Source organism: Athene cunicularia, assembly GCF_003259725.1.
Source record: "Athene cunicularia isolate RWA chromosome 7 unlocalized genomic scaffold, athCun1 chr7_part1, whole genome shotgun sequence".
Lineage (NCBI taxonomy): Eukaryota > Metazoa > Chordata > Aves > Strigiformes > Strigidae > Athene > Athene cunicularia.
In genome coordinates, this window is record NW_020799107.1 from 7,443,371 (window position 1) to 7,468,791 (window position 25,421).

Below are 25,421 nucleotides of genomic sequence, written 5' to 3' on the forward strand. Positions count from 1 at the left end.
TTAGCCTTATATAAAATTATTATACCACAAAGGACTTGGTTAAAAACAAGTTGCTGGTTAGAAATTATGGGGACTCATCAAATGGTCTTTACCCAGAGTCTATTTTTTTTTTTTCCTAAATTCCTAAGATATAGCTGAAGACCTGAAATCTGTAGCAGAAGCTAAAGAGGCAATCAGTCATTTGTACATCCTTGAGGGACACCCTAGGATATGGTAAGCAATCCAGAATGTCTCTATATCTGGAATGCTCAGATATGCAGACAATATGTCTACTGTGCTGTCGCTCCTGATATCAGATATAAACTTGTTCCCAGCCTATACCTGAATTTCAGTGTTGATACATCCTGAGGGTGCTGTTTAATCGCAAGGTATTAAGTTTGAATGCACTTTAGTATCTCATGGAATATTTTACCTAAACACTTTGTATCACTGTCACCACCATTCACTAGAATTCATTATTGCTGCAAGAATCATCAAAATACTACTGAACGTGAATAACTCTAGGGAAGAGAAAGAGATATATGGATCAAACAAATTAATCTAAGTACATAGATACTGCAAGTTTGAAATCAAGAGCATTGAATTAGAATGTATTAAAAACACGAGAAGTACTGGCTATATTGTAAAGAGCATCCCATTCTCTGCGAATTCTTTCTCTTTCTTCACAGGTACACACAAGACAATAGGATAACTATTTCTTTGAGGTTCATTTCTCATCTCAAGTCAGAATATCCATGAGCTTGTACCATAATTACTCCAGCAGCTAATTATGATGCCACAGACAGACCATTGTGACTCAAGGACCAGCCTGAGCAGCAGGAACAAATGCAAAGCAAACAATAACGTCTGTGCCTCCACAGCAGCACAGTGGCTTTAGCAATAAATAGAAAAAAGAACACGCAGAAGAGAAAAAAACATATCAGAGAAAATTCAGAAAGTGTATGATGTTCACAAATTCTCTACAGGCAGTGCTTTTAAGATTAGATTAAGTGTTCCTACAAGTAGCGTACAAACTTTGAAGAATGAATGAAGTGAAAATTTACAAATACAATTCTCCGTAACAGAGGATCAGGGAAAACTTGTGGTCATAGTTATACTGTTCCACGCTGAGAAAGATGACAAGGCTAAGAATAAAACTGGTACTTACATCCTGAGCTGCCATTCGTTGGAACCAAAGTGAAGTTGGAGGCCCAGGGGTTACGCACGATATCCTGCCAATGAATGGTGTCTGCAAAGCACAGAAATTTGTTCTGGCCAACGTACACCCCTCCATTCAGTATTTCTGCATAAAAAAGTAAGAGAACATACTTGTAAGATTTTAGACATATAGCTGATTACATCTATTGCTGTTTTGTGTACTGGGGAGAGAGGGCATGAAATTTAAATGCAAAAAATTCTCACTGTAATCTCAATACTCTGAAAACTTAAGGGTGTCTTACAGTATTTGTAAACAGGAATCATTAATTTATATGCAGAAGAAACCTGATTAAGACAGCCACACAGTTGCCAGACAAGTTACTGGGTTTACCTGTTGTTCCAGTGTAATCAAGTATGGAACAGTACTACTATTTGTGTGTAAAATAACCTTTAAGACCTAACTGACATTAAAACCGCAAGCAATCGACCATACCGTGCTGTGTTTCATTAATACATGTGAATGCCTAAAACATACAATAATGTGCTCTGCCGTGGTAGGAATTTTCTGAGCCCACAGTACATGAGAAAGGTGCAGTCACTATAACATCTTGAAAAGCATGTTTTCTGATCAGACCATGCTGCTGTAATACCATGATCCAGAATACTCAAGTACTCCAAATCTCAAATACTATGAACCAAAACTACTGCTGATATGCCTTGCTGGAAGCTTTGTGTTGAAGGGAGATGGATTCTGAGCAGATGAAACGTGTTTTCTTAAATTTATTTTTTTAATTTTCACATTTATATTAGTTTGTTTAAAAAAACAGCTTGTTGCCCTGTCTCTAAAGACTCGATTTGTCAAATCTCAACATGAAAATGATCTCACAGTTTTTGGTTGTAATACCAGGGTTTCTTCTGGAGCAATAACTTGGGTTTTTTACCCTCTGAACTCTTGTTCAAATTCACAATTTCTCTACTTAACCTGGCTCTTGTATTTCCAAAGCAGAGGACAATCCATGTGACTTTCATAAAGCTAATGGGAGCTATGCAGCTAAACCTCCTGCATTGCTTAGTGTCAGAGATTCAAGCCTCAGAAAAGAAATGTTGAAGGTTAGTTACTAATGGCACCTTAAAATGACATGAAGTGGTGCTATACAGCTGGGAGTGTCACACTTCTCACAGAAACGTTAAGAGTAAACCTTGATTATGGTAGCAATGATTAAGGTCATCTCATAGTCCTCATCTCCCAGGAAAACCTTTAAAAGCTGTAGGGGGAATGTTAACATTGACAAACAGCAAGGAAGGAATTACTGTGTATTTTTTTTAAAAAATTCAGTGTTTACAGGCCACAACATGTAGAGGAGGTGGCCCTGAAGAAAAGGACGTATTAAATAAAGGATCATCTGTAAATACATCCTTCTATCATATTAATCAGTTCAGAGTATTACTATTTCTTAGAAATTCTGGTTTAAAAGCTTGGCTTTTCATTGAAAAGGGTCTTAAAAATGAAAACAATAATAATAATCTTATGCAGAAAAAAGTCTGGATTAGAGATACAGCAATGATCTGTCTGTATGATATTCTTATGATCCCTGACAAAACCCATACAGCATCTGCTAGTAATTCTGATCTGGGGAAAAAGTGGGACTTAGTCTTCTAACTTGAAACTTGATAGTGATGATTTCTCTGTGTTGTCCCAGCTATACAGGATTACGTAATCCATTATGGCCCAGATTTTGACTAAAAATAACACCTGACAAGCCACAAAACCCTATAAAATCCACATCCATAGTTTCTTAAACACTTGCACACAAATCCAAATAGTGTCACTATCAGTTGGTACATCTGAATGCCTGCCACTGGCATAATTTCCTGGTTTTTAGAGCATTCACTCGCAACAATACCTATCAAATTTTCTTTTCTGCTAGGAACTTTGATGCATTCTTGTACAGCAGGCAGCATTTCCCTCTAAAAGTAATTCTAATAGTTTCAATTTGTGGAGAAAGACTTTTTTTCAGCATAGAAGTAACGAGAGAAAATGTCCCCTCTGTATTGTAAGGAAAGCTGACAGGTTTTCCCATGATTTTCTAAAAGCAAACATGGAAAATTCTCTGACTTCACTCATCACTGAATAATAAGCATTTTTCCTGCTGCTCTTCTCCAAAAATGTGATGCAGTCTTTATTTGCCCTGCACTGTACCATTTTTCACAGGTGACAGGACTGAAGTTTACAGGTATGTTCATGTGGTGAGGTGCTAATAAACCTGAGTAATAATATCAAGGATGGGTTCTTACAGATATTAAATAACCCTGAGTTCAAAGTTTAGTACAGTCTTTAAAGTACTCATGCTTGACTCTTCCTGCTTTGTGGGATCCAGATTCATTCTCTTTCTACCTAATCATTCCAACCTGCTATCCTACTCTTCTTCTTGCTGAGTCCTCAGCATGTGTAAATCAGCACAGAGGCACTGGCTTCATTGACTTAAAACTCAAATGCATTTTGCACTTCTCTGCCCTCTCTTAGCAAAAACAATGCCTGGAAAGACCTAATAAACCCTGTTACATGTTAAGCAAATGAAGCACAAATGTAATCAATATACAATAGACTTACGGTATAATGAATTCATCATCTTAAAGTCGTCATCTCATTTTAATTTACAGCACTGAAAGTGAGAGATAAAGTTAAACAATAGACAGGAGAAGAAAGGCAAGCATCTCTGCCTATGCAGACAAGCTAGCAAAGGAAACAAGGCAAAAGAGCTTTCTTGTCCTGCATGAAACACCTGAGGTGCCTCTTTGCTGAAGTCTTTCCAAGGCTGGAGCAGGAAAGAGTATGACAAGTCCCCTAGGGAATTTTGTGATGTCTACTGCAAAGAAAGAAGCTAGTTCTTGCCAAAGAAACACTAAAAAGGACTGCTCACAGTAGAATGTATTTTAAATGGCATTTTTGGGTGAGTATTTTTGTCCTCTAAAACAATTTTTCATGACACTGGAAAATTGTAAGTCTAAGTACCACATTTCTACCTGGGACAGGAGGCAGAGCACTTGGCTCTCTCAACTGCTGCCTCAAATACCTACCATGCTACACTGGCAGCAAACGTTACCCTTGGACTTCTATGCTGCCCAGGGACACACAGTTACAAAAGGCAATTTTGAAGCGCAAGTCCCACTAGCTTTCATTGGGAAAAAGAGTTCCTAAAGGTGTCAAGACAATTTTGGATGCCTTGTTGTATGGTACTGATGGCCACACTTAAAAGAGTACCAGTCTCCCATTTTGGCACCAGGGCTGCATCTGGTGCTCTGTGCAAAGGAGTAGCTCCAAGGTCTTTTGTCACTTGATTCTGAAGTGAATGCAAAATCTTATCATCTTCCTTATTAGAGCTACTTTACTGGCTTAAAAGCAGTATAATTCTGTAACTAAAGTTATATGAAAATAAATCGGCAAGTGCACTCGTCACTGACTTCTGTCATTATTTTGCTTATTGCTGCCAAATGATTGTGGGGAACTTATATCTGCATATTATTAAAATTCTATTAAATGGTTATTTATTCAGGAAGCTAAATCAGAAATGTATTATCCATTATATCTGCTATTTTCTTGCTTCCATTAGCCCAGTGATGAAGCAGAACCATTACTGCATAACTTCGGTTACCTACCATAAAATACTTACAATACTAACAGGAGAAATGGAAACATACAGGTGTCTGGCAACCATGAAACACAAGTATCTTACACTTTCCATAAAGTGCCATGTAACACAGATATAAATACATCACATACATACTTAGTCTGCTCAATTCATAAAAGTAGTAAATTCACAACGCCTGTTCTAACAGAATGAGTCTGACTGGAGTCAGTGAAACTGTGTTACCAGCCACCAGAAACTTAAGCTCACTGTAAATATAGCAAAGGGACACTGGCTCTGCAAGTGTGTTGTCTGTTTAGACCGGGGATGGGAAGAACTCTTCATCCATCTGTTAAAAGGGCATTTCCTTCTGCTGACTTTTTCTTGTGTACAGTGTAATCCCTCACAGTCTGTTATCTATTATTTATGAAATATGTATTTATTTCAAACGCAGATTAAATTAGCAAAATGTGTTCACATTCTGGAACGTATCCTGAAATGCAAGTAATTTGTGTGTGTCGATACGCAGTGGGGGCTGTAGGCACCTATTTAGCAGTAGAATTTGGTTCTAAAATTGCTATAAAATTGATTATAAAATTGCTATTGCTATTCAAGGTTGCAAATTAAAAGTTCTTCTCTGGTGCTGTAAAGCCAGTTGGCACAATGAACTGGGAGAAGGCATAGTGAGAGGGAAAAGAACTAGGTCTAAAGTGGGCAGAGAAAGGGGAAGGAGTTAATTAGGAAAAACGGTTGAGCATGTCCACTGTAGCCACTTCAGAAGCAAACCAGAAGATATCTTATACCTTCCAAGCTGATTGTCTGCTAAGGAAATGGCTGTCTGTTACAGTACACCATGTAGAGGTATGTATACGCTGCACATACATATTATACAACACATATGCTACGGATATGATACCTTCATTTCCAAGGTTAGCCTCCATTAGAGCTAAAGCATCTTTGCATGCTGACAGTGCTGCATCTTTGCCACCATTACCCAGGTGAGAGGGATTTGTTGTCAGATACAGTGCCACTCTCAAAACACTGTCATATTTCACCCAAGATGCTCAATGCATTATCTGAAAATGGCTTTAGCCTGGAAATTTCATGCCAAACCAAGTCTTTTGATCTCTTAGCACAGTTGATTGCTGATGACCCACTGGGAAAGCACTTCATGTCCATCATTAATAGGCTATGTCTTAAAGGGTAATGAGAACTGGGTGCTTTAGGAGACAATAGCTCATCCATCATCAATCAAGATCTGAAGTTTTTATACAGATGATTTAAGAAGAGTTGGACTGTGTAAAATTGAAATGTCACATTTGTATTGGGAGATGGGGGGAGCTTGGTAATGAAAATGAGAGTTTTAACCTTCTCCATTTCAGCTCAACGACCATACTCAAAAGCTCATGGATGTGGAATCTGTGTACCAGCTAGAAGCCCCAGACAGCCTTCGATCTCAATTACACAATTTCAAGTAAAGATTATTTGGGTCATTAGCTGGAAGTCAGTTTCAAGGCTTGATGGTAACAGCAAGATATTCTTTATTTCTATCAAAAGCAGTCAGTGTTATGTGCAGCCTGTGGGTCTGTTACTTCCAACTGCTCAGTAACTAAATACATGGGATTGCAGCACCTGAACATAAATCTCCCAAATCTTGCTACACATTTTGCTGCTTAAATAAAAATGGAGTAATTTGATTAACTTTTGCTGAGTTTGATGGGGTACCCTTTTCACCATTTCACCTCAAATGTGTGTGAAGATAGGCTCGCAGGATCCTTGTGAGTCATTTAGCTGCTTCCTTAAAGGACAACAGGCTCTGGTCAACTCTTTCTTTAGCGATCTCCCCAGTGGGAAGATCTGTGTCATGAACGGGTTCAGCCATATTAAACCAACTCAAAGAAGACATTTGTATATGCTTGGATTATTCCTCTGTCTGTGCATGCCCTGAATCCTTCCTTCTCGCAGGTTTATTAAAATTAAGACACCAAATCATTCAGCTGGTTACTTTGTAAAAGAAAACAACACTGAAAATTATCCCAGCCCTTTGCGGTAAACACACCAAAGTTACAATATATGTTCCATGACTACCTTATTCTCAGGGAAGTGAAAGGTTATCTGCAAGTCTGTGTCAGGCTAATGGGCCCCCTTTCACCTTGCACCCTGAGCAGTTACCGAGGCCACTGGGCACATAAAATGTGGCCACATGACCTCACAGTGTTCAGTGCATGGGGAAAGTGATCCAAAATACTATGGAAGAGAGTAGAAACTGTTGAATCAAAGAAGTGACACAAAAAGCCCTCATCCATCCAAAAGGGAACAGTTGGGTATAAACCCAATTTAAGATGTGTTTCTTTTCACAGGAAGAAGTCCTGTTCTTAAGTATATTTGGTTTTACTCAACACACTTGTGCTAAAGGAAACGGTCTCTCTCTCCATAATCTAGCTAGATTCACTTGTCCTAGTGGCTGCTCAATTTAACCCATCTTGCAATGATGACAACAGCTTCTGCCCACTTGGATCTTGATTCCCAAAAGTGTTTAGGCCCAGGTTTACATTTAATCATCTTCCCCTCCATTCTGGAGGAAGCTTCCTGTTCCTGCTTTGACAATGGAGAATAAAGAGAGCACCTGATTCCAACCAACACTATTTCATCAACCACACATCTGCCATCTGTATCACATATCCTTGATAATAATTAACAGCAGGATAGACATAAAACTGTATGACCAGCCTTAGGGCCAGTATTTCCTTTGTAGATGTTAACTGCAGAAGCAGCAGTAGCTCTTTATGTTACCTCTGTTAGCTTGTTTTCCTTCCTGTCACTAGCATTTGAAAGCTGTTTTACCCTGTTGACTTTGCAGGTGAGGAGCTTTCATGTTATACATTGACTTTGTTACAAGGATATTAATTTTCAGAAGGAGATGCTAATTGCCTCATTTCTCTGTCCAGCCAAATTCTGATTGTGATGTTAGTGGCCAAGTGCTTGTTTTACTCTTCTTAATATAATTTGGGGGGGTGACAGGTAGCTTAACAGATAGATAACATAACATTTTAACTATCCATGTGGCTTCCAATGGGTTTTTCAAAATCAGGGAAAGAGGCAGGAAAGGGCCTGGCAGGCCTTGTGAGTGGTAAGATGGACATGAGTCAGCAGTGCACCCATGCAGTGATGAAGGGTGATCTCAGAGTGGGCTGCAGAAGCAGAGCCAGCAGGTGAGGGGGGTGACGATGCCCAAGTGCTGGGCACTCGTGAAGGTGAAACTGAGGCACTGGGTCCATTTTGGGCACGCCAGTGCAACACAGATGTTGCCAAACTATGAAAGAGACCACGGAAGGACCACTATGGTGGATAGAGGCTGGAGGACTTGTCACATGAGGGGAGGTGAGAGGACCTGGGCCTAACCTGAAGAAGAGGTGATGACTGCAGAGGGGGAACACCTAACTGCAGAGTGCCTCTACCTCACAGAGGGCTACAAGGGAACAGAGTCAGACTCTTCTCAGAAGTGCAAGCTTAAGGACATGAGGCAATAGGCACAAGCTGCAACATGGGAAACACAGATTAGATATCAGAAAAATATTCTTCACAGCAAGAGTGGTTAAACACAGAAGCAGACTGACCAGAAAAGCAGTATTATCTCTGTCTCTAGAGATTGTAATAAGCAACAAACCACCTGATCTATGTCTGAAGTTAGTCCTGCTCTGAGCAGGAGATTGGACCAGATGACCTCCAGATACCCCTGTTGACCTAAATTATTTTTTCCTTCTACATTTATTAATCATCTACTACCACAGTACCTACAACACTCCATAAGCAACCCATTCTCTCCATTTTTATAAAAGCATACTTCATTTTAAACTTTTATCTACTGATAAGCATTTGGTGATGCAAAACACATCTGGAAGATAACATATTTAAAAGCATGTCACGTACGTGTATAAAGAAGTGCTACAGCATTTGAAATACAGAACCTATGTCACCGCTGTCCCCCATTTCATGTAAAGGGGACATCTGGACTAAGAACCATTACAGCTTTCAGTATGAAGGAACTGTTGCCCTTTGATCTTTTGATCTTTGTTAGGAAAATGAAAATTGTATTCATTTAAGTCACTGTAATGAATCACTGATGAGTTTCAAATTACTGACTATGAAGAGCATGACACATCGCTAGCTCACCCCAGAAGGAACACTCTTGAGCTCAGTAAGAGCAGCAATATGCCAACAGTCAGAAATGAGCAGTCATTTCACTCACGGGAGCCATGACTTAACATTCAGGTAGCACAGCACTACCTGATGGGAATACCTAGGTCCCAGTTAGCAGCAACCTTGGGTTCAGGAAGAGGTGAGCTGGTATGTGTTTCTTCAGTGAGTCCTCTGCTAATACACCATTGCTTGGCCATGCTTATCTTTCAGTTGTTCCAAAAACCACACATCTGAGTATGGATTTCAGCAAGGAAGTACAGCTGTGGGCATCTGATTATTCAAAAGTTACTAAAACCTGCTGAATCTGAGATAAATCATCTTTCTTCTGTCCTGTTCTTATTCTTTAGCAGAAAGTCAGCAGAAGGTGCAGAAGGGGAGATGAGGTGCAATGCACTGGGTGTACCAACAGGGCAAACAAAGTCTCCCTGGTGTCCCAGTGGTCTCCAGAAAGCCTGGAGGCTCTGACAGATACCCCAGTACTGAAATCCATTTCTGCTACCTGATCATCTTTAATGGTAAGCATTCTTTGGGACATAACGTGGTGTAATAATCCAGAGCAGCTGTATCAGAGCTCGCCTTGCACTCTTCCATGACACAGCCCCACTTTCTGTGTCACGTACCCTTCAAATTTTTTCAGTGAAGACTGAACAAACCTCAGTGCCACCACTTCTGCCCTCTTGGAATACTACCCATGCCCTATAGCTGCAACCACTCCTTCATCTCTCACACTGATCAGCCTCTGCAAAGGTGCAGCAACAACACACAACCACGTCACCCTTCCTGGCTCACCTGTGATTGAAGCATTTCTCCAGATGAATGGTTTCTGCTCCTGAGGGGCAGTATGTTTATTTGTTAGCCCTACAACAACAGGAGTGGCTTACAGCAGTTTCCTAGTGCCTTCAGGATTTTTCCATTGGCTGAAGATTCACCCACAAACTCTACAGAGAACCACCGGTCAAGGCTACATGGAGGTAAGATTGTAGACTGATCCTTCAGCCATCCTCCTTCACCTATGACCAGCTGTTCTGCTAGTTCAGAGTTCTGGTGTATGATACCGGGACCTAAACCTTACTGTCCCACCACTCCAACAGACTTGTCCCACCTTCTTCCTTCTCCATTCTCAAGGGCAGGCAGCCTTACAACCAAGAGAGTCTGAAGAAACATGGGACAGAAGTGCAGAGTGTCCTATTCCAGGCCAGACAAAGTGGAAGCTGGTACTCAGAGCCACCTAATAGGTATGATGTACACTGAGCCAAACTGAACCCTTAAGGAAAGCAGCTCTCCACTGAAGACTACCTTACATTTCATATCATCTATGTGGGCCATATTTGAAAAATAGCACCACGAGTACTTATTTGTATTTTTTCCCCTAAACTTTTTAGATAGTTCTTTCCTCATAGGATGTTCACATCATTCCTTCATCCAGGATGAGGCTACACACTTGGACCAATTCACTTCTGTGTTTCCAAGACAGACACAAGCATTTTAAATGCCTCTCCTTGTCAGGAGTCTTGCTATATAATATTTTGATCAGACCTGTAATGTTTCATGTCTGCTGGTGGCAGCTCTCAATTTATCTTTTCCATCTGCTGAGGTAAGTAACTGAGACTACTGTGTCCCTGTTCTCCTGGCATTGGCTCTTTATAAGAGGCATCTTGCAAGTAAATGTTGCCTAACAGTTTGTCTGCCATTGTTGCTGCAGCCTTTCCAAGCAGGCTTTTCACGTAGAAGTCAAGCAGCAGTAGGAACAGAAATCTCAGCAGGGCCAGGGGCATCTGAATGCAGTAGGGTTTCCCTGCAGCACCCCCAGGAGCTTCAACTCTGGCATTATCTGGTGGTATATTTTTTAATTCTTTTCATATAACCACTGACAAATTCAAGAAGCCTGCTTTCTATCCTGAGCACATCTGGCACTCAGGCCATGCACTTGGCAAACAGACTGATGGCCTTCTGTCTTGGAGCATAAGTGCCTCAAAAAAAAAAAAAAAAAAAAAAAAGAGTTAAGATCTGGATGTAGTGGTAATTTCCTCCATTTTCTGAAAGGCTGTAAAAAATTACTGACTCCATAGAGCCTTTCTCTTTCAAAACTGTCATAATGTGGCTTGGAATAATCCTGGAAGGGTGCCCAGATCCACGTCCAGCTGCATCCTGCGTTTCAGTACAAGCATTTGCATACGGGCTGGTAATTGGCATGCAGCTGGTTTTATGCCAGCTCCAGCAATTGCATAACCTAACTAATCTGTTCTCTGGGCTCGAAAGAGGAGTCTGTGTCCACTGAGCTTAAAATTTCTATATGGGATCTGTTCAAGTATGCTCTCACATTTCTATGTCACATTGTTAACCTCTCCTGAGATATGGTGTCGACTCTTCGAAGAGGAATTTTAATTGAAATTTGTCTGAAGTGGGAAGTGCCTGTGCCTTTCCCTGGCTCTCCTGTACTGAAACTGTGCAAATGACATGTTGAAAATCCTCCTCCCGCACAGAGGACTGTGAAGTGACTCTTCATTGGCTCCTACGAGCCGTAAAGACCTTGGATTGCTCTGCCCTCCCAGTGCTGTGGCTAGGGACAGCCAGACAGCCAAAAGAAGGCCTGTAAACTGAGGAACATGCACATTAATAACAGCAATTAGTAAGGCCTTCTTTCTAAGTTAATGAGTTTGACAAGGTCTGAGCCTCAAGTATTCCAACTCATATTTTTTCCCTTTTAACTGCTATAATTGCTAAGCGGTCACTGTCAGTCCTGCTTCCTGCTTTTGCATGCACGCTTAATTCATGTTTCAAAAATCTGACGGGATGTCAGGGAACCTGTCCATACTGCTGAGCCCCCGGCTCTGTGGGGGCTGACGTGTTCCTCCTAACTGCTGTCCCTCCCCAAAACTCATGTGCCTTCTGTGATAATGTTTGCATGCATCCTTTTTGACATTAATTATGCCCATTTTCTGTTCATCTATTCTAAGGTAGTAGTGAAACAGTGGCAACAACTAAAATGTGGCTGTTACATTAAAAAAAATCCAGAGTTCAGGGCAATTTTCCTTAAACTATTAACCTTAACCAATTCCTTAGGTGAGGCAAATAAGCACATGTGAATTCATGCTAAAGTAACCACTTTGGATAGTGTGTGCTAACGGAATGGGTGACAAGGTCCTAAGCACAAGAAATAGTTCAGGGTTAAGTTCATTCACGTTTTTAAGACTACCATCTCTCTCCCTAAGTGTTCCCCAGTTCCTCTGCCCGTTCTTAAAAATGAGCCCTTCTCATCTCCCACCAATCCTAATTTTAAAAATGTCTCATCCTACACATTTAGCTTTTTAAAAGCCACTATGAAAACATCCTCTTCTTTCTTTCCATCAATATTTTGATTGTAACCAACATGGTTGCAAACATTCTCCCAACACACCTCTTTCTTTTCCCAGCAGCTGAACTGCATTGAACCCAAGCTGTTCTCAGTTACGATGCAGTAGATCAAGAGTGATGCTGTGGCCTGGAGTGATGTGGAAGTAAAACGGCAGGGAGATCTATGCCTCCATTAACAGGGGACATACTCTGCTTCCAGTAGTGGCTTGTCACATGGTGGACAGTCTCTTTTCTAATTTCTGCTCTGTATCCATGCAACCTTGGCAGGAACAGGGTTGCCTTCCTTGTCATATTTGACAGCAGAATACACTTTCTTCCTGGAAAAAGGATCGGTTTGCTTCCAGCACTTTACCACTCTGCAGTTAAACTAGTCCAAACAGCTTCTGTCTGCAGGCAGCAAAAGCACACAGTTTGTCCTTGTCTACACTCTAGCTAAACTGCAGCTGGCACTGATTGATGATATTTATTTCAGTGAGATCATTTTTAATAATGTAGACAACAGAAGGGACGAATAAGTGCCGAGACCCACCAGTTCCGCTGTACTAACTGCTATCCTTAGCATTAAGAACAAGTCCTAATAATTTTTTGCCAAAGAGCTTCCCAAATAACCCTATGCAAGAAAAGGAGAGCACACAAACAAGACCATGAGCTAGGAACAAAGTCACTTAGGGCAAAACAAAGCACCTGTTCTCCTGGCTTCCCGGGCTTGGTGGGGTAGGGTTCAAGCCTGAATCTCTAACCCTGTATTGCTGTGGCTAGCTTTGTGGCTTTTCTTACCATTGCTTTCTAAGGCTGATGATACATCTAAGACACAATTTATAAGTAAATAAATAAATAAATAATCTTAAGAGATACCCTGAATGATAGCTTCTTTTTCAGTCCACTAAGTGCTGTGCCCCAGAACTGAAGAAATGTCGGTAAAGGGATGGGGATATGCTTCCAATCAAATATAGAGGGGAAAATATACTCTTCTGAGCTACTATATATCCTTTTTTGGTTTTAATAGCTTGTCTTTCTCTTGAGCTTCGGAAGTTCTTGCTCAAATTGCATAGGCAGTCAGTATAAGGCTGCAGAAGTTACATACCTGGCTACTCCTGGTCTTCAAAGGCTACAAAACATCTGTTGGTTGGCAAGAACAATTAATTAGCAAAACCGAAGAGATGATTCCTTTCTACAAAGGCTTGGATGCAGCAGGGGAGGGGGAGAGGACTCCAGGGAAGTCAAGCCTTGTGAAGGCCTGTAAGCTGTGTGCCTCTGGGCAAATTCCCAAAGCTGAAATCTCTATGAATTTAATGGTTCTTAATTCCACAGGATTTCTAATTACAGACAAGAGAAGGTAATGAAATGTGATGTAAATGTTTAAATGAAAATAAAGAAAATAAAAAACCTGTCAAATCTGCTAGTCAGTCTCCCAGATACAGCTCCTTGTGTACTGAGTACCCAGGCGGGTACTCAGAGCAACTAACCAATCCCACAGACACAGTGACAGGAGAGAAAAATGGCTCCTAAACCATCCTGCCCACAACTCGTATGAGGCTGTCTCCTAATGAAGAAGGCCATCTCTTTCAACCCACCTCTACAGGTCTGACAAACTTCAGCCACAAGCTGCATCCTGGAGCTTCTCTACGTTCATCGGAAAATCTCCTTCCCATCCTGACTCTCCCCACATGCCAGCTCCCTGCTCTTCACCGGGGTCTTTGGCTGGCTTTGGGGCTTGCTCACAGCCTCCCTGCCTGCCCTCCAAATGCACAAGGCACACACACTGGGGGCTCTCAGCCAGGGCCATGGCAGTCCCAGCGTGCTGCAGGGAAGCAGCCTCCCTCTCCCTGCCCCACTGCAGCCTCTGCCGCGGAGCACCTGGCGCCCACATGGGAGCTGCTGCCACAGCACCCTCCCGTGTCACCCTGCCCATTTCTACCTGTTCCATGAGCTACAGAAGAAAACAAAAGCTCAGTGCTCCCCCCGCCCACAGAGAAGAGAAGCACCGAAGTCTCACCTACTCTATTAAATACTGTCATTTTCCCGTTGCCAGCTCAGGTGAAGATTCTCACTCCAGCAGGGCAAGAGGCCCCGCGGTAATTTGAGCAATCCTGATGCTGCAGAGCATGTTAGCAGAGGACCAAGTGAAGGCAGGTAAATCCACCGAGCACTTTGCAGGGAAGGGATGGTTAAGGGCAGGTCGGCTGAGTGCTGTGATGTGAGCAAAATCTGTTCCAGAGCTTTAAGACAGTTAATCACTCGCTTTCATTTTTAAACACACACAGGAATCCTGCTCTTCCCTTTTCTTTCTTGTTTGACACCATTTTAGATTTAAATGCTTAGAAAATGATCCTGTGAATGACCCATCTGTCAGATGGAAACATGTATATCACTATCAAGAGATAAGCAAACAACCCTCGAGCAACCCACCATCTCTGCAAGCACAAGGACCTGTGGAGAAATCCCACCAGGAGTCAAGACTGGGGCGCAACACGGTGGTGCAGCGTCGCTGGCCATCCCCACCAACAAACCAGGCGGCGTGCCCCCATCACACAGCAGCTTGTAGCACTGCCTCCAGCCCCTCTGCCCCTGGGTTAACTCAGCAGGGGAGGAAGGAGGTAAAAAAGGCTCCACCACGCACAGCATAAAATTTGACCTTGGCCTTCTGGGCAGTACCATTAGCAGAAATCACAGCCTGCGCATGAACAAAACCGTCTCCTCGCACACAGAAAGAGAGGAAGTTCCTAAAACATGTAACACATATGAAACTCTGATGATAGGCCAGAGCCAGAGGCACCATGCTCAGAGGCAGAGGCATATCTGAGTGATCTCTGGAAATGACACTGTTAGTACACGTGCATTTTGGAAAGAGACAGTACTCTCAGATGAATTGGACCAACATCTGCTTAAAACTATGCTGGTAATTACAGACTTAATTATAGGTTTGGGGCTTTTGGGGGGGCTTTTTAAGGCACTTTGTTTTTTTGCAAGCAAAGTTTTCCCACTACTGACTATGTCAGTCTCCTGTCCCAGCATCCTTCTAACTTAAAACCACTCAATGGTTCAGCAAAACTCCCACTGGGGCACTGCACGGGGTGCATGTGTGTTGTCAGCTCTGGTCTGCAGTTTTTAGACGTTTGGTCGTTTTTCACTCACAAGCCATGAAGTGTTTTCCGGAGGAGTTTAGGATCACTAAGAACTGTAGAAGTAATTTTTGCAAACAACAGGCAATATTCCTTATCTCCCTTTCCCAAGGAAACACTGTGGTTTCATGAGAGGAAGCATATTCTTTATGATGGGACTCGGAGCTCAGGCCTAGCACAGCACCACAGCACAAGTCACAACCAAAGCAGACCCCAGCTGAGGGTGCACAACAGGGCAAGAGCATCAGCTCCACTGCATCCATCTCTCCTATGAATTTGCTTTGTGCAAGATTATCTCTGAGGGGGTAGGCTGGACCATCAGGGAAGGCAGAGTTGGGCGAGAGCAAGAATTTGGCTAAGGAAGCTCAGCTCAGGCTCCTCTCCCTCCTCAAGCCCTGTGAAGAACTCCACCTGCATGAATGTCAGCTCAGCCTGAGCTAGCTCAAGCCTTGCCCCTTCCTGTAATGTGAACAGAGGAGAAAATGTCCTTGACTGCCTGCCAGCACTTGTCACAAGAGGGACAAAGTACTCAGGGCTCCAGCAGGCACTCTGAGATCTCTGGATTCACACATTTACTGGTCTGGGATGCAAAATATAGCTCTGAGCAGCTCTAAGAGGACGCTGTCAGCATCATCAGAATGCAATGGCTGCTGCCACAGGTGGTGATGCCTCTCTTGCACTTGCCCTTCTTCACCTGCTTCTGAGTTATAGAAAAGGTGATTTAAGTTCAAACAAGTTTGAAACTGAACATTCTATTCACAGTTGCCTAAATTTGACACAGAGATGAAAGCTGGTTCAACAGAGAATGCAACTGCTAAACCACTAGCTGCTTCTCCCCAGTACAGCATGTGCTATACCTGACATGAACATTGCAGCAGGCTGAATTCTCCTGGACGCTATTCACTCTCCCTGTACCACACAGTACATTGGTAACTGCGTCTTACTCAGGAGTCAGATCCTCCAGTTTACCTCTCTGGCAGAGCAGACAGAAATCAGAACATCTAACTCTCAGTGTGCCCTGTTGAGATTTGAACTCACATCCTTCAAAAGGGCAGCACCAGCAGGCCACTGTAGCACCTATACTGTAAATTAAACCTACCATATGGCACATAGTTACTTGCAGGGGTCTAATAAAAAATTTCAGCTTAGAAAAAAATGTAAAGGTACGCACTGTATTCATGTACAAAAAGACAGAAGTAGAATATGGCCACACATCAAATACACAGGAGAAAAACATTATGATGAAACAATCACCTATAAATTACAAATTCAGAATTTTTTTTCTTTGGTGATTTTGATTCCTTTTTAGGAATAATTAACCTTTCCTAGCATGTGAAATATTTCCTGCCAAACAAGAATAAACAGAAGACTAAACAAGTCTCAAGGCTGAAAAAATAATTCAGATCTTTTGTTGTCATGGAGTTCCTGCACATTTTCCTTTTAAAACCATAACTCAGTTTCATATTTACTTTGTTAATTAAAACTGAGATTTATTAAATTTGTAACTTAAAAATCCAATAAAAAAGAATCCGCCACAGACAAAAGCATTTCCCTTGGTATAGTTGTTATAGTAGGCTATCAATCAGCTATGAACACGAATACACAAATTGACTGTGTCTATCAGAAAATGATAAAACAACATCCCACTGATGTAGGAAAGTTTTGCTTATCAGCGGCATGTGTCATTATTCCACAAAATAGAGAGCTGTGTTCCATTCAGGCAACTTCAAGAATGAGGTCTTTTTCCTCTGAGGTACTCGCTATATTATGATTATTCTAGTAATATCTATCTCAAAAATTAATTCAGTGCAGGTATGCTGGATGCAGAGAAGTTGGAGTAGATAGCACTCTATGCATACGGGATACCAAAAACATGCTGTTCTTTACCTCAGATTTTTTTCCAATAATTTTGAATTGTCCATTAAATAACCAATGTTCTTTGCCTGAGTAAGCAAGACACTGAATTAAAAAGAAACCCTGAAGAGAAATAGTGCAAACCTGCCCTGAGAGCTTTCATGTGCTTCCCGTTGCTACGGGGTACGACAAGCGCTTGTGCAGGATGAATATATCACCAGGCTCTTTTGAAGAGCCTGCTGGGCTAGACAGGAGGTATGGCAGAAACCGGATGGGATGTTAAGATGCATTTCTTCTGTGCTCTTCTCTCACTGCTTGAAAAATACATAAGAAAGAGAGAGGAGCCTTTAACTTTTAACCTCGCTATATATTTGCGGAAGGATGTACTGACTTCAAAAGTTTCTGTTTGTCTGTTTATTCATTATGTAATTAACCTTGTGATTATGACTCAATGAATTGCTAAAAACCCCTTTGTATGTGTCAGCGCCCTTCTAAATAAAATACATTGTGTTCTTAAATGGTATTGCACTAGCAACACTAAAAACCAAAGCCTGGCCTAATTTTACAACTTTATTACAGTAAATATTTAGGACTGAGTATGGCTTTTGTGTGGTACTAAACAGTGGTAACGTGTAAGAGATGAAACTTGTAATGAACCTTACCCATTCTCTTGCATCAAAAATTAACTTTTAGGCTTAGAGTTTCTTCACGGTCCATGCAAGTGAGATTCCTCAAAGACTACAAACATGTTTTGCTGTAGCTCCCAAATGTCCACATTTATTTGCTGTGATTGTTTGTGCGAGTAAATTCCTGCTCAAGAGAAAACCAGAACATCTCAGAGACCCACATAAAAGAGGTTGTATACCACTTTAAACCAGAAAAAGCAAGGTGTATGACCTGAAATGTCTCTCACTGCCTATTTCAGCATATGGGAGTTTCCATCACTCCACCAAGGACAGAAACAAATGCCATGATCAGCATGACCAGCCACCAAGCCCTTCAAATAATAACTAGATTTAACTCCACTGCAATGGTTTTATCAGCACCTCCTAGATAAACCTAAGCAGCAAAAAATATTTATTGTGTTATTTTGATTGAAAGATATAAAGTCTTGCTAAAAAAAAAAATTACAGCAATACACCATTCCAAGCCACAATTACATCCCGTACAGGTCTTTACGTAGTCTCGATCCAGTGGGTCTCACACCTATTTGCACAGCTGAGGAACACACCCTCTTACCACTTTAAATGGTGTTTATAGGGTTTGAATTTGAAACAAATATTAAATATCCTGGGTCACTTGAAAATATTTCTACCACCACTGAAGTCTTTACTTGCTGAAATGTATCAGTGCTTGTACACATTATTAATATGTTATTTATTAGCAGAAAATGGACTTGAAGGCCAATAAATGAGGTGACCCATTTAAAGGCCAATAAAATGCACCAAGGCAAATAAAAATACAAGAAACTCATGTCAATTTTAAAATAATCAAGGTCTTTAGGAAAGCCAATTAATACCCAAATAACTGTCATTCCTGAACTGTTTCCTAGCCAAGATAACTTAGTGACTCAGCTCCCAGCCTGGCAATTAGAAATTGGCAAAGTACTTGATTGATACAATAACAGTACTTAAATTAATGAAGCAGATAACACCTATAATCAAGGAGAATAACCTAGAAAGGGTCTAGGTAGCTTGTTATTACACCACAAAAGAGTTGATTTGTTTTGATTTCAGTTGTGCCTCAGTATGTTTACTAAATGCAGTTCATTTTAGAGGAACTTTCATCTCTTTATGCACATCGCAATTAAAATGCCAACTTGGTTGATGATAAATCCTAAGGAGTTTGAAAGTTTATAGGATATGAAACCTATAGAAAATTTCAGTTGCCTCTCCTAAAAACTGTTGCTAACTTTAGTGGCAATCATTCAACAGATCAGAATTTCAGAACCGTTTAGATCTAGTGACGATAGAAAACCAACAGATGGATTTATATGTCAAAATGAGCTCTCTGGAAACTGTCCCCTTTTTTTCAGTGACTTCAGATTCTGTACTCCAATGTTTCTGACCACTTAGCACATCCATAAATCTATGAAAGCATGAAGTATTTTCATTTATGACAGATTTTAAACCACGCCTGGTGATGCACTAGCACAGCGTGCCTTCTCAGGGATGGTAAGTTTTAGCGTATTTCAGTGGAACCGCAGGCTTTTTTGGGGGAATATTTCAGGCTTATTGCAATTGGCCTTTTGCCAGCTTCCTACAGAGAAAGCTAGACTAACTGGAAGATATATCACCAGACCCTGACACTTCATATTTCTCCATCACTGGCAGGACCATCATCCTTCAAAAGTCCATTTCCAACTCAGCTGTCTGAGAAGAATGAAAAATCATTCTTCTAAAAAGTCTAAGCAAGTAAAAAAAGATAAATGGATTTGATCTAATTTAAAAGTTGTTGAAGATGTAAAATGACATGAGAAGACACAAGTACTAGTTTATTTAGGACAGCAGCCTAAGGCACAGGCTTAAATGCCTATCTTTGGTAAACTCAGGCAAGTGGACTTTTCCAAAGCTTTACTTCTATAAGGGATTCATATTATAGAGATAACCTTGGTGTAGATATGATGTCCTTTGCTCTAGCACCTGTCACAGATCTACTTTCTTGTCTTGCCAAGCTCTTGAGGGGCATGCCTGCTCTCTGGAGTAGCAAACGGAAGGCATCTGTCACAGTGCCAGAGGTTGTCATTAAAAACAAATGGAGAAATAACAACAAAATGAAGAAATGCTTAGTGCTTGGGAACCTCTGCCAGTTTAAGATGTCACACTAACAAAAGGACTAGATGAAATGCACTTATACATGCCAGTGTTGCTACCTTCATAAATTGCTTGTTCAGTCCCTGGCTGTATTAATAACTGAGTACTCTGCTATATTCAGAGAGTAAATACTACTGCTCAAAAACCCACCCCAAAACTTCATAAGTCTTGCTAAAATATACTGTTCAGAGGATGCAAACCCACGCCTTTTATCAAATATGTAAATGAACTATGATACTTAAGCCTTTATAAAATAAATTGTTACACTTTTCTTTAGTTATTTATACCCACAAGCATAGACAGCAACATGCATCTACCAAAAAAGAAAGAGGGAGAGAAAAAAGCAGCTGTGCAGGCACCTGAAATACTCTACAGCTATATTATGCAGGATTTGAACTCTTAACACCTTGCCTTCCCATAATCCAGGAAGATTACACGATCAACACATTGTAACAGGGAAGATCCATTCGTATCACGTTGCCATAAACACACAAACACACAAGAGGATCACATGAGCTATTTGATATAATTTGCTTCTTTTCTCTTGCCATCACTCTGCTGCCAGAGGCCAGCTAAGAGCCCTGGCACTCAACTAGCTTTGCTGTGTTGCTCAAGTCCTCCCTCCACTCCATACATCTCCAGCAGTGGGAGCAAGGACCCGAATGACTGAGGCACCCAGCTCTACCAGCTCATGCAGAAAGACTGCTGTGTGCAGGCTCTGCACTCTGTGGAAGCTCCTTTTCCTCAGTGGAGGCAGAGTATTAGCTTTAAAAGGCTGAGATAAAATCTTAAATCCCTGAATCACATCCCAGATGCTAGAGTCAATAATACAGTCAATAATGAAAGACCCAGTTTCTTATTTCCCGCTGGTAACATGGCGTACTTTCAGCTCACCATGCAAGCGCTGCCGCCTCTCCTCATGTGTCCCAGATGCAGTTCCAGAATGAAGCTCCCATTGATTCTTACTTTCTACAGAATGCTGGATCAAATGCTATACCCTACTTATCTATGTCCAGAGGTTTTAAGGCAGTAAAGTGAAGCAAACCAAAAAACTCAAAAACTATAAAACATCCTGTTTTCTGCTTCTCCCTTAAACACACTCACTTAGCAAAACTTCAGCCCAGGGAGATCTGAAATCCCTTCCAAGTTATCACCGAAGACAGCATATTTAAAACAGGAAAGCTACAACTACAATATTTGACACTGTAAGGCTTTTGGCTTAAGACTGGTTTTGGCAGACCCTGTGAAGTTTCTAGTCCAGAAATCAAAGCTAGCAGCAATCCACCCATGATATTTAGATGCAAAGGCCACAAAGAACAAGGTTTTGGTGATAAGAACCATTGTAAGGCAATTTACAGCACCACCAGCTCTTCCAGAGTTCTCTTCATTTCACCATGATGAACAATGAAAGAAATTAGAGCTGTAGGATCACAAGATCGTAAGAAAACACTCAAAATCTACAAAGAGGAGTTCTGACACATGATTTCCCTTCTCCCTCTAAAACTGAGATTGAATTTTATACTCAGAAGCAATACAAACAACCTCCTGAAATGTCAGCAGTGCCAAAATATGGGTGTGTGTACAGTTAGGAACCTACCTCCTCATCAAAACAAGGTCCCTTTTGGGAAGTTTTATCAATATTTTCCTAATGTTACAGCTGACTGAAGTAAATAAAGCTGATTGTTACTTGTAAGATTTCATTTCTTGATTAATAACAGACATAAGTAGTTATGGTCTGCCACACTGGTTTTAGCCTTTCTTTAGGACTATGTGTAAGAGAGGTGGCAACACAAGAAACTAGTAACATTGCAGCTCAGATGCATTCAAGGAACCAGATGTTCTTGTAAGTATTTGCAAAACTGAGTTGAAGCCATCTGGTCTCAGTGCTTTGCCTCTTGGAAGATGTGATACTGCATTCGCAATTTCCTCTCTTGATATCATCGATTCTAACTGAGGTTTCCATTCCCCTGAGGGTCATGCGGTGTTAAGTTTCTCCCAGAAATTATGCCCTGGTTCAAAAGTGATGAAGTTTAAATAGAAATGAAAAAAGACCCTTATCACCTTCTCATTCCCCGTATGCCCCAGAGCTGGTACCATCAGAAATATTGGAAAGGGATAGCTAAATATCAATAACAGGTTGATTTTTTCTCCAAAGCTCAAAGTCAGTTACAGTTGACACTTTGTGGTCTTGACATCATGAGGCTGGGAAGCAATGAACTTTGGCTTGCAATGCCTAGATAGTTATTTTAAGACCTTCTGCTCTGTGTCTAGGCCGCCCTTAAACACTTCTGACTGCCAGGGCTGTTCTAGTGGAGGTTATTATCTCATACCAGATTCCTCTTTCACAGGGATTCCTTGTGTGGTGTAACACTCCCAGGGCAGCCCCTACCCTTCACCTTCCCATACGTCTGCTGGGGGTTATCACCAGATAAAAGGGTTGTGGAGACAACTGTTGTGGCTCGCTTGGATTTGGCTACTGCCTGGCCCACTGGAGGCCATCAGAATGCAGCTTCAATCAGAGGATCTCTGAAACCAGGAAGACCTGCATGCCCTTATTTTATCAACGCTGGGGCCTTAGCACGGCTGAGGATCACATTTCAGTCCGTGGAGGCACACTGATTTACAGCATTTGCAAATACTGCCTTACATCTTTTGCTTTGCCCTTTAAGCACATATTTTTGCCTTCCAATGCACTTGCCCTTCTATGTGATAGCTCACAAGTCACCACTCCGGAAAAAGATGCTCTGTCAGGATAAATGCCAACTGCCCTTTAGAGATATTCATAATAAAGCAGCTTTCATACTTGGTGTTCCCTGCATTCATTCTGCAAGTGGACTCTGCCTCCGGACTGCATTACACCATACCTGGTCGCATCAGAGGTAGTGCCAAACACAATTATTTTTTTACAATACACTATGCTTGGAACAGTGCTTTTGATTTCTTTTTTTTTTCTTTTTTTTTTCAATTGAAATGGCTACGCAAAGAAAGTGCCAACCTAATGGTTCACAGAAGGACTTTTCTGGAGAACAAATGTTAACCGTTCATCATGACTGAACCTGAAAAGTTCCTGCTTTGGATGCACACAGTCTTCATAAGCAGGGTTGCATGGAAAGGACATTTAGAAATTGGAGTTCACATCACGCTGCCACTTGCAAACTACTCCTAACTGTCTGTTCCTGATGGGCTTTCTCCAGGCTAACTTAAGTAAATTAGGACAAAGACTTTTTGACACTTCTGAAGTCAGTATTGTGTCCTAGCAGACTCTATTATTGGAAAAATTTTCCTACCAAAATTTTTCTGTGACCAGTTTATTCTGGTACTTCTATTTACAGTTCATTCCATGTGCCTAGGCTTTTTCTTTCTGAATGTAAGCAAAGAAACAAGCTAAGCTTTCATTGCTGCAACATTCACAGCCCTACACAGTATTTCATGCAAAATTGAAGACCTTCCAAATCTGGATTCTTTTTTAGTTGGAAAAGTTCTACCAACATGAAGCATTTTCTAATATTCCCTGCTGCCACCCCACTTCTGTAATGGCAGGCTTGTTTCCTTTGTAGTTTCTTCTAACAAGCCAGAACAAAAACCACAGCACGTCAGGACTAGAAGCATTGCCCATGTATTGAGAACATGCTGCTGTTCCCACATGAGTGGATATTGTTTCAGAAGAGCTTTGATGACATGGTGTCAGAAATAAACCAGCAGAGAGATTGCTCCTGTCAAGTAATCACAAATACCTAATTTTAGTGCTGCAGGATGTTTCAGCTCTAACAAGCCCCCGGACCAACCAGAGCAAAAGCTGTACCATTGTAGTCTCTGCCTCTGCAGAGTTTAGGAAGAACAAGGTGAAATCTAAGATTGACTGAGGTCACTGGTAGAAGGGGTCTGTGCAGAGTGTCAGAGTTTCAGCCTCTCAAGAGTTAAAAAAATCTGATAAGCATCCCTTGAGAATGCCACGTATTGTGTGTATTGTGCCAAATTGTGGCTTCCTCTAGGAAAGTGGGCTGGACAGGTTGTGGTAAAAGTCAAAGGCTTGCTAATATGAAAATGCTTTTCTTGGATGCCTGTGGCATCTAGCAGAATCCTGCAATATATTAGGAGACACAGGCTTGGATCTGATGGTTCACAGAATCATCTAGGTTGGAAAAGACCTTGAAGATCATCCAGTCCAACCATTAACCTCACACTGACAGTTCCCAACGACACCAGATCCCTCAGCGCTATGTCAGCCTGACTATTAAACACCTCCAAGGATGGGGACTCCACCACCTCCATGGGCAGCCCATTCCAACACCCAACAACCCCTTCTGTAAAGAAATGCTTCCTAATATCCAGTCTAAATCTTCCCTGTTGCAACTAGGCCATTACCTCTTGTCCTGTCGCTTATTACTTGGTTAAAGAGACTCATCCCCCCTCTCTGCACCCTCCTTTCAGGGAGCTGTAGAGGGCCATGAGGTCTCCCCTCAGCCTCCTCTTCTCCAGACTAAACACCCCCAGTTCCCTCAGCCGCTCCCATCAGACCTGTGCTCCAGACCCTGCACCAGATCCGTTGCCCTTCTCTGGACACGCTTGAGACATTCCATGGCCTTTTTGTAGTGAGGGGCCCAAAACTGAACCCAGTCATCGAGGTGCAGCCTCACCAGTGCCCAGCACAGGGGTCAGATCCCTTCCCTGTCCCTGCTGGCCACGCTATTGCTGACACAAGCCAGGATGCCATTGGCCTTCTTGGCCCCCTGGGCACACTGCTGGATCCTGTTCAGCTGGCTGTCAGTCAACACCCCCAGGTCCCTCTCTGACTGGCAGCTCTCCAGCCACTCCTCCCCAAGCCTGTAGCGCTGCTGGGGGTTGTTGTGGCCCAAGGGCAGCCCCCAGCATTTGGCATTAGTGAAACTCCTCCAGTTGGGCTCAGCCCACGGCTCCAGCCTGTCCAGGTCTCTCTGCAGAGCCTCCCTACCCTCGAGCAGATCAACACTCCCACCCAACTGGGTGTCATCTGCAAACTGACTGAGGGTGCACTCGATCCCCTCGTCTAGATCATCAATAAAGATGGTGGCCTGGGGGACACCACTCGTGACCGGCCGCCAGCTGGATTTAACTCCGTTCACCACAACTCTTTGGGCCTGGCCATCCAGCCAGTTTTTTACCCAGCAAAGCGTGTGCCCATCCAAGCCTCGAGCAGCCAGTTTCACCAGGAGAATGCTGTGGGAAACAGTGTCAAAGGTCTTACTGAAGTCAAGGTAAACAATATCCATGGGCTTTCCCTCATCCAATAAGTTGGTCACCCTGTGGTAGGAGATTAGGTTTGTCAGGCAGGACCT

At 42.0% G+C, this 25,421-nt stretch overlaps 1 protein-coding gene across 5 annotated transcripts in view; it reads right to left on the minus strand.

The window, feature by feature from the left end:
* Window positions 1-25,421, minus strand: part of ERBB4 (erb-b2 receptor tyrosine kinase 4) — a 402,024-nt gene that overhangs the window by 212,204 nt on the left and 164,399 nt on the right. For 4 of the 5 annotated variants that reach the window (XM_026852335.1, XM_026852333.1, XM_026852331.1 and 1 more), the window contains exon 3: window positions 1,148-1,282. In XM_026852335.1, the coding sequence (XP_026708136.1) occupies window positions 1,148-1,282 (135 nt within the window). Of the gene's footprint in view, window positions 1-1,147; window positions 1,283-1,672; window positions 1,749-25,421 lie in introns of those variants that run through there. The other variant, XM_026852336.1, reaches the window with a different exon arrangement.